Here is a 10607-nt window from a genome sequence, read left to right as displayed (position 1 = left end):
AAAGTCGCCCCTGAACTTCAAGTACATCAACATGCTGAGATTCATGTTAAGCTCCATTGGCTCTTGGCCACACAGACAATTCGGCCGGCGCCGCCTGGAAATTATGCTGTCCATGTACAATATGCTGTTGATCGTAGTCGCCATTGTTTTAATAATTTTGGGCGCAACCTACATCTCGTACAAGAGAGAGGCGATATCGTTTTTCGATATTGGGCACGTGTTTTTGTGCATATTTTTAGAATCCTTGTTTTTGGTAAGTGTTTAAGAATTAATAAAAAGTGTTTTAAAGTCAAAACTTTTCACGTAAATAACTATGATATTAAATAATTAATAAAAACCGGCCAAGTGCGAGTCGGACTCGCGCACCGAGGGTTCCGTACTTTTTAGTATTTGTTGTTATTCAACTGTCTAAATTATTAAAATAAAATTTCAACTGTCTAGCTATCACGGATCATGAGATACAGCCTGGTGACAGACAGACAGACGGACAGACGGACGGACAGACGGACAGCGGAGTCTTAGTAATAGGGTCTCGTTTTTACGCTTTGGGTACGGAACCCTAAAAAATTAGAAGTTATCGAAAGAGCGAGCGGAGCGAAGTTCTTACATTCAACTTGGAACACACGTCTCCCTAGCCAGCCGTCCCGACATTTCCATGTTTTTTGACTAAAAACTGCATGATGACACATGAGTGTGGGTTTGTTAGAATTTAGAATTGTGAGTAGAGGGTGCCTCTGTTGAAAGAAAATTACAGTCAGCGATAAAAGATTGCAACAAAAATGGAACTTTGGACAAAGACTTATTTCTGATTGTAATTCTTAAATCAAATCCCCGGCAAGCTCGGACGAATTTCACCTTCCCATACAAACGGAGTTTCGTTCTCATTTTAAAACTACGGGTTGGATTGTAACGAAACTTTGCATATACAATTACATGAGGTTATATCTAGGTCTATAATTAGTTTATATAGCTCCAGTTTATAAAACAAACGAAATAGAGCAAAACAAGTTTTGTATGAAAAACTAATTCGCTGTATTATTATTTTTTTACTTTGGTATCTGAAGCTCATCATCATATACTTAAGAGTAAGTCTCTTGTCGGTGGAGCAATTTCCATGTTTCGCGGTCCTCTGCCTTCTCTTTGACAGCCTGATACGACACGACGTTGAGTTTTTCCTTTATTTGATGCATGTACGCTCTCCTTGGTCTTCCCTCCTTCCTCTTTGCTTTCCCTTCTATGATGTTTTTGATAAATTCGTCGTGTCGTATCAGGTGCCCAAGCATCTTTCCTCTTCTATTATCTATAGTTCTTAACAAAGTCCTCTTTTCTCCTACTATACGTAAAACCTCTTCGTTGGTTTTTTTTTCAGTCCAACTGATCTTAGCCATTCGACGCCAGCACCACATCTCAAAAGCCTCATCTGAAGCTACATAAACTAATTACAGACCTAGGTCTATCTAGCTAGATATACCTTCTCTTATTGTAGGTACAAAGTTTCAGAGCAATCTAGAGAGTAGTTTTAAAATGATAAATGTTTAATTATTTAAATAATTTAATTGTAATTCCAGCAAAGGTTATTAATGGCTCGGACAGCTAAATATCGCGATATAATAAAGGATTACTTACTAGAATTTCACCTATTTTACTTCAAGAATCGGACGCAGTACGCTTCGAAGGTTTGTTTCTACACGTCGCTTAATTTTTGCTTTCGTAAGTCTAAGGAGAGATTAACTCTCCAAATAAGTCATTTTTCTGAAAAGACCCGTCTGGCCTGTGGGTAGTTTCCTGGCTGGGCCCTGCCTGTGAAGCCGACGGTCCCGGGTTCGAATCCCGGTAAGGGCATTTATTTGTGTGATGAACACAGATATTTTCACCTCAGCAGCTCGAACAAGTCGCACTTTCCTCACTCCAGGGAGTGAAGAAATTGCGACTTTCCTCACTCCAGGGAGTGAAACAAAGTAGCTTTTTAATTTATTGAAGGCCATCAACTGCCACTTCATACTTTGATTACAATTTTTTTGTTTCTCTGAATTATTCTGTGTAATTCGAAATACATTTTAACCTTTAATATGTTCTCACTACTGAGGTCAAAAATTATGTGTGCAACACGAGAGCAATTTTACATCTCGTGTTTTTGAGTCCCTCGCTACGCTCAAGATGCTAACTTAGAATCTGTCGCTTTCTCGGGACTCAAAATAAACACTCGCAAGAAAAACCAACTTTCCTCTCTTGTTGCACAAATAGCTATTATTCCTGAGTCTTGGGTGTTTTTTGGTGTATTCTATGTATTTTGTATATTATACATAGTTGTCTGAGTACCCACAACACAAGCCTTCTTGAGCTTACTGTGGGACTTATTCAATCTGTGTAAGAATGTCCTATAATATTTATTTATTTACTTCTCCCACTGCAATCACTTTAGTTTTCAATTTGATCGTACAGACTGATAAAAAATGCCACGAGTCATTGAATGCATGTGTTACTTAACTTAATTTACTTATTTGTAATTCTACTATAATTCACTATAATTCGACTATAATAAATAATTACAGTCCAATAATGTTAGAATTAAAAATAAGTAAAATAATTATATTGGTATTCTGTTTAGATACATACGCAGATCCACAACGTATCAGTGATTTTCACATTATACATGGTCTGTCAGATGTTCTGTGGTTTAAGCCTGTTCACTTTCATGCCGTGGTATAATAACTACAGCAACGGAATGTTCGGCCCGGACCGGCCCGCCAACCGCACTTTTGAGCAAGCCGTCTATTACTACTGCTTCACCGAAGACGTGTATACTACCATAAAGGGCTATTGGGTACTCTTCGTATTCAATATTCCTACCGCCTACAATACTGTAGCTGGCGTCGTAGCCTTCGACCTCCTGCTCTCCCTTATTGTCTTTCAAATTTGGGGGCATCTTAACATTTTGAAACACAATTTGTTAAGCATAATTCCGAAGGACGGCATGTATTCACCGGAAGAGAATATGCGAGTCCGAGAGATTTTAAAGGAAATCATTGAACACCACAAAGTAATAATAAAGTAAGTTTCAAGAAAATGTAACACGATACGATGGTTTTACCTTCTGCCTTTTGCGATAGTGAAGGACTGTCAATTCCCTCTTGTTTTACCTAGCTACGAGAAGGATTACGATTTTAGTAGTGTATTTTAAGTTAAATCAGCCGCATAGCTAAACATACCCCATTGGTGGAGAACGTCTTTCAAGGAAGGAAGGAAGGAGGAGGGAGGGAGTTGGAAGGGACAAACCTCGGCGCACTTTCTCTGATCAGATCGGGGAAATCCTGAAGAAAGGGCAGGTCAAGAGTACCCTAAACCGGCGAGATGAGGAATGTTATGAAAGTGAAGGAAGCGAAAGAGGTATGTCAGGATCGTAGCAAGTGGAAATCCGTGGTCTCTGCCTACCCCTCCGGGAAATAGGCGTGATTATATGTATGTATGTATGTATGTCTTTCAATACTGATGAGGACTATAAACTCGTTTCAGATTTGTGGACAAGTGCTCCGACGCATTTAGTGAGGAATTGTTTGTATTTTATATGCTGATGCAACTCCTTACTTGTACGTGTTTGCTTGAGGTTTCCTCGCTGACGGCAGATGCGCTGGCTAAATATGGACCGATAACTCTCGCGGTGCACCAACAACTGATTCAAATTTCTATACTTTTCGAAATGATAAGTACTAAGGTAAATTTTGTATTATCGGTGACAGTGACTAGATCCATAAGGTCAGTTAGAATTGATTCTGAAAGGCTCAGATCACATGCTATTTTAGACAAATGACGCTTAAACACTAACAACAAATTCAAGTTTACGTCTGAATTTTCTGAAATAGTTAAGAAGCCAGGAATATCCCAAGTCCATTGACATATATTACTTCGTAAAGACGGGCACTAAGAATGGTGCCATCACAGCGCCGCGGTGTCACGCACACGAATTCGAGCCAATCGTTATACTTCTAGTTTCTAGTTATACGTGCAGTGCAGCAGACTGTTTCCTTTTCTGTTAAATACTCATTATCAATAATCGTAAAGCGCACTCGCTGACGCCAAGATACTCGTACAAGCCCAGCCTAGTTTGATCAACTAATAGTGTTTTGTGAAATTTCATTGGCATTAAATTTGCACGCTTGCATGCAAGCTGAACTGTAAAACTAATTATTGTGACATCCCCATATTGTATGAATGCAAATAAATAAATTCTAATTTAAAAAAAAATGTATTATTTTTATGTATTGGTAGAGCGAGCAGCTGATCGACGCGGTGTACGCAATGCCGTGGCAGTGCATGGACACCAGCAACCGCCGGACTGCGATGATCCTGCTGCAGAGAGCGCAGAACCCCATCACGCTCAAAGCCGCCAAGATGGTTCCCGTGGGCTTGCAGACTATGGCCACGGTTTGCTCTACATAAACTAAATAATGTTGGACCTTTAGGAGAAGCGCCCACGTAGCGGGCTGCGTGGCATCGCTCCGCCGCGGGGTACGGCGTCTATAGACCGCGAGCCAGGCGCAATTTTCGTCAGTCATCGCCTCCCGGGCGAAAACTCGTATAGCGGTTAACGGCTATGTATGATGAACCATTGTGAACGACAGCTGCTGCTCCGTTGGTGGGTTGAGGAATGGCAGCCATCGAAACGCGTAACGCGGTCTTTCCACCGCGATACAACCGGCTGACAGTTTGTTTTATTAACAATAGCATCTAAACTATCATCTGACAAAGTATCAAACGGGAGGCGATGACGCCGATGACTGAAAAGAATTTTCTTTTTTACATATTCATGTGACCAGCTGACGGTCTTTCCACAGCGATACAATCGGCTGACGATTTTGTTTATTCACAATAGCATATAAACTATCATCTGACAAAGTGTCAAGCGGGAGGCGATGACCAAATTTTTTATAGACTTTATTTGCTGCCATTCCTCAACCCACCAACGGAGCGGCAGCTGACGTTCACGAGGGTTCATCATACATAGCCGTTAACCACTATACGAGTTTTCGCCCGGGAGGCAATTGGTCATGGAAATCTGTTCCTGGCCCGCGGTCTACTAGGGCAGACTGGGCGGTTTGCCTACACCGTCGTACAAGGTTCCCCCGCCGCGCGGCACAGCGGTGTCACGCCGCTACGTGGGCGCTTCGCCTTATTTTTACCTAGTGTGAGGGGTCACAGATTTTAGTGGTTGTCATTTTGTCTTCTCCATTGTCTAAAATAGAAAACATTGATACATTCCACTGATTTAAACTCACAATTTTCACACATCAAATATTATTTATTTCCCTCGTAAGGCCCACCATACATATACATAGTAGATTAGGGTGACTTTCGTTTGCTTTAGAAAACAATGAAACAAAAGAAATGCGACCTTATTTAGTTTTTGTAAGGTTCAAATTAGATTGAAACAGTGTGCATTGTAATGCACATGGGGCTTTACGAGGTTACGGAGTATAAGTATTTAAGCTAAATTACCTCCGAAGTTGGGAGGACGGCACTGTCGGAGAAAGAATGGCTAAAGTTGACATCATCAGTGCGACTTTATCTAACTACCCGCACTTGGTCTTGTTTATCAACTTGAACTTTTTGCACACTAGATGTCACTCGATTAAAGTAAATAACAATGTAGGTACTAATACACTTGACAAACATTTTAATACACCGAAAAACTACGGCTGTTATAATTAAGTCTCAAGCAGAAATAATTATAGACTCCAGTTTAACCTTTTGGACGCCAATGACCGATATATACGCACCGTAGATTCAACGGCAAAGACCGATTAATCGGTCATAGACCACAGAGCGACATCGACATAGACCTACATGCATGTGCATAAAGTTCAATTTCAGTTTTGACACCTAGGTGACGTGGCGTCTGGATGACAGCTTTTGTGTTTGACACGGCGTCGAAAAGGTTAAAGTACCTAGCATGGAGACTGTATAAAGGAGCCAAATCTCTATGTATGAAAAGTGTCCATCAAAAAACAGTAATTAGGCGGCGCCACCATACACCGAAATACTACCAAAAACAACCTACGTAATTTGGTCGGGTTATTTGTTGCCTTATATGGTTCATGTTATACTCATGTCCCAGAGCCTAACTAGCGCCACTGGAGAGATTAGGAACTATTATTTAAAGCTTAACGCGGTCACTTTTACAACAATTCTGCCATAAGAGATTGCGATCCTTGTACCTAGCTTTCGGATAGATAATGGTCAAGGTGAATGGTGGTTATAGAATTTTTGTCTTTCTGTCTGTTAAAAATTTTTGCGAACGACGCATTGTACATGATTTTAAAATATTTTTCAGGTCCTGAAGAGAACATTCTCCTATTACATGATGCTGAACACCGTGGCTGGAGAGCGTTAACGTACCGAACACCACGCACTAAATTTAACTTCTGAAACGATTGATAACGAATGACACACAACTGACAATACTAATTAGTCAAAGTTTTGGGGGTTTCAAGCTTATTTATCGGGAATTTTCACTCCTTATTCATAATTGTGGTAAATCTTTGACCACTTTTGATTAATCATGGTAAACAATAGATATAGCTCAATAAATGTTAATGGTTTACGAAAAGTGTCAACTAAAATACATGTAAAATTAAACAGGTAGAAAAAATGGCACATTCAGACGATAAAATACCTTTGCGTATATTAAGGGGCCCACTGACTATCAGTTCGCCGGACGATATCGGCCTGTCAGTTGTTCGGAACTGTCAAATTTTTGTTCTAACTGACAGGCCGATATCGTCCGGCGGACTGATAGTCAGTGGCCCCCTTTAGAACGTATTGATTTTATAAAAATAAGCATAGAAGAACTTTGAGATCTATTTTTCTGGACCTACATCTACAGTGGCGCCAACTGGTGAACCCAAAAACGGTAGCCCTCATTGAACATGGTTTAAATTTCATCGAACTGAAGAAATACTATAGGTAGAACCTTGGGTCTTAGGTTAAAGGGGCCCACTGACTATCAGTCCGCCGGACGATATCGGCCTGTCAGTTAGAACAAAAATTTGACAGTTCCGAATAACTGACAGGCCGATATCGTCCGGCGGACTGATAGTCAGTGGGCCCCTTAAGATAGTGACTGCATGTACAATATAAAACGTAATCTTTCAGTTGAAAAAGGTATATTTTAATAGAGTAACGCATGAAGCAATCTCTTTTAAAAATAAACGTAAGAAATTCAGATGTAAACCATCTGCGTACAAAATAGCATTTATTATTCCAAAAACATAATGCAATGATATGACGTAGAAAAAGTTAACTATTTCACCACATTATACAGGATTATATTGTTATCTTTGACCAAACTCTGAGGGGGAATGTGTAGGTCATACCAAAGATGATATAACTCCGTAATAGATGGATACAGTCTAAGGAAAAAACGTGCCTCGATAATCAAGAAAATTTGATTCTCGATCAGATGGCGCCACTACCTTTGGCCTACTCTCATATAGAGGGCATTGATGGTTTCGTTCGTTATTTAACAATTTTAACGCATATCATTGAAAGAACATGGGTCAAAATGATATAAAAATAATTAATGCAAATAAAGAAAATCATTTATCCATATTTATATACATTTTATCGTATTTTTATAATTTTCATTTTTAGTTTTAAAGTGTGTCGATAGATGGCAGTGAATTTACTGTGGTTACAAAATTTACTATGACAGTACCGCTCTATAATATTATATCCTCTTTGATCATACTAAACAACTTGTATAGTCTGCATCTTTTCAAATGACTTCTTCGTCTAAGAGGGTAATTTGTTAAACAAAAGCCTTTGGTTCTTTTCTGCGTGCGGTCGCCCATTGTGTACCACTGTCTCTGACAATGGCACGCGCCGTAGCACGCGCTCAGACTCAATGGTACACAATGGGCGACCGCACGCATAAAAGGAACAAAGGCTTTTGTTTAACAGATTACCGTCTTAGACGAAAAACTCATTTGAAAAGATGCAGACTAAAAAAAACTGAACGGAAAACTGTTCTATAGAAAACATTGACTGATTCGCCGAAATGTATGACAGCTGATTTTATTCCGCGTTTTCGGGGTTGGCCCCATAGTAAAAGTTGTTCAGTATGACCTACAATATTCACCCCTCAGTTTGGTCAGAGATAACAAAACCAACCTGTATAATGTATAAGTAACAATTATAAAAGTTATACATTTTATTATCTAAGGCTTAGAACTCACTGCGGTTTTTTCAAACGCAGTTCCGCAACCGCAAAAAATTTAACGTACGGAATGCTTTATAAGCGCACGCACTTAAAAGACTGGAACCGCAAGAAATTAGACTGAAACCGCAAGAAAACAACCGTAGTGCGTTCTAAGCCTAAAGTACTCAACATACATTTGCATTAGCATAATATACGAAAAAATTAGTAGCGCAAAATATTGTAGGCGTAGTTTTGACAGCTTAATGAGGTGGCGCTGTGCATCCATTATGCAGTAACTACGTTTTCAATCACTTTTGACAATCAAGTTACCACAAAACATACATCGTATGCCTTCTACTTCAGCCGTCAAAACTGCGGCTACAGATGTAGTGTGTAATTATTTTCCATCGTATTTCCACGGAAACGTACGAACGTGGGTTGCTATTTCTGTCAGTCTCGGTACAAAAAGTACTGAGGTTGACTGAAGTAGCATGACAAATACGAACGTTTCCGAGAAAATACGATGAAAAACAATTATGCACTACATTTGTACAACATTTCGCTGACACAATATTACAGGGTTCTATGTTTCACTTATATCGAACTGAAGTTTGAACATTATCATAGTGACATTGAGTCGATTTTCAATTATCTCGAAAATGTAACATAGAACCTTGTAATTAAATAAACCCAGCGATTTTTGCACTACTTTTCACGTCCTAATATTTATTTATGTGCGTTACACTCATTGGAACGTTATGGAACGTACACCAACTATAATTATAAGTAATTTTAACTAGAAAACTCCAGTGAGACTCGGCATATTAAAATATTTAGAACTTAAATCAAATACAGTGTTTTTTTTGTCACCTGTAAAAATTTACGGGGCGAATATAGGTATAAGGTTATTAATATTAGGTCATACTGAGCAACTTTTACTATGGGACCAATACCGAAATCGCGAGAACTAATTGACTCTCCCATACAAAATATCAACATCAGACCAGCCAAAATGTATGAAACAGCCAAATTTTTTTTCGGGGTTGGACCAATAGTAAAAGGTGCTCAGTATGAGCTATATAATTCACCCCGTAAATAATTGTAAGTGACTTAAAAACATCCTGTATAATTAACCGAGTCACTCACGTTTGAACTTCGGTTAGCTAATGCGAACGGTTCTAGATAAAGCTGCTCGTTATAGAGCGAAACGTGACAAGCAATTTTTTATTTAAACCCGTGAGTGACCCGGTTTAATCATTACGGGTCACTCAAGTACTCTTGGTTTCATTTCGACATGAAATCAAGATTACTTGAGATCATAATCATGGACAATTCGGTCCATTACGAGGACCATTAGCAGGAGCTCGTACTCGCGATCGTGGTTCAGTGTATTAAACTAGTGAACCATAACATAACAATTATATTTCACTATACAAGTAGTACATATTAGCCTTGTGACAGTTGATTAATATGGCTTTATACAATTTTAACTAGGATATTATGTAAACAAGTAATTACCATTTTGTTCCTGTATCTAAACACTTTTCGCCAAAATAATAGCTGTTTTAACACAGTTTTTTTAACAATAATAGTTATTTACGATACAAGTGCGAAATACAGGAAATTCGCAACGAGTGGCGAATTTTTAAACACGACCGAACGGTGTTTTAAATCGACACGAGACACGAGTTGCGAATTACCTATTCGCACGTGTATCGTACAGTCGCCATCAGATATATCAGAGCGGCCGAGGTGCTCAATAATATCTGAACACGCACTCTAACGCCTTAACAATAGAGGTGTGTTCAGGTGTTTGTGAGCACTTTGGCCGCTCCGATATATCTGATGGCGACTGAACAACGTTTTACAGTACATATGGCCCTTTAAATTTCGACGTAGTTACATAATGTGCTTATTATAGCACAGGGTGTCGTAATGGAGCACCAGATGTACTGTAAAAGTTTTAAAATGTCGATGACAAGGCATATTATGAAGGTTGAGTGGGATATAGAAAATTTTCTAAATCCACAGTATGACAGTGGTAGGTATAACGGTACCATAGTTTTTAGTATACAGGGTAGTAGGCTAAATTTAGTCACCTGCATGTTATGAGAGTGCCTAGCTGCCTAGTCTGTAATATACTTGTAGTTTTAGTATCTGTAGCAAATAACTCTGATAAGCCAACTTACTAGAGTACAAAGTGGTCTCCGTGGTATAAGCGATACTCCTTGGTATAAGAGTGGTATAACGTGGTATAAGAGAGGTATAACGGTACCGTCCGGCGTAGTGTCAACAGAAGCTAGCTAAGAGCGCTAGCGCGGTACGAGCGGGTCACTGTAGCTCTCTGATAAGCCAACCTACTAGAGTATACAGTGGTCTCCATGGTATAAGACTGATACTCCTTGGTATAAGA

At 39.3% G+C, this 10607-nt stretch overlaps 1 protein-coding gene across 1 annotated transcript; it reads left to right on the top strand.

Annotated features, from left to right (window-relative positions):
* Nucleotides 1-6437, top strand: LOC134752671 (uncharacterized). The gene is made up of 6 exons (XM_063688348.1): nt 1-253; nt 1569-1676; nt 2609-3051; nt 3514-3712; nt 4267-4422; nt 6329-6437. Exons 1-6 carry the CDS (start codon nt 32-34, stop codon nt 6386-6388), a joined length of 1188 nt encoding a protein of 395 aa, XP_063544418.1. The 5' UTR covers nt 1-31; the 3' UTR covers nt 6389-6437.
* Nucleotides 6438-10607: the final 4170 nt, after the last annotated feature.

This window comes from Cydia strobilella, chromosome 25, assembly GCF_947568885.1.
Source record: "Cydia strobilella chromosome 25, ilCydStro3.1, whole genome shotgun sequence".
NCBI lineage: Eukaryota > Metazoa > Arthropoda > Insecta > Lepidoptera > Tortricidae > Cydia > Cydia strobilella.
This window is presented reverse-complemented; position numbering and strand designations above follow the sequence as displayed.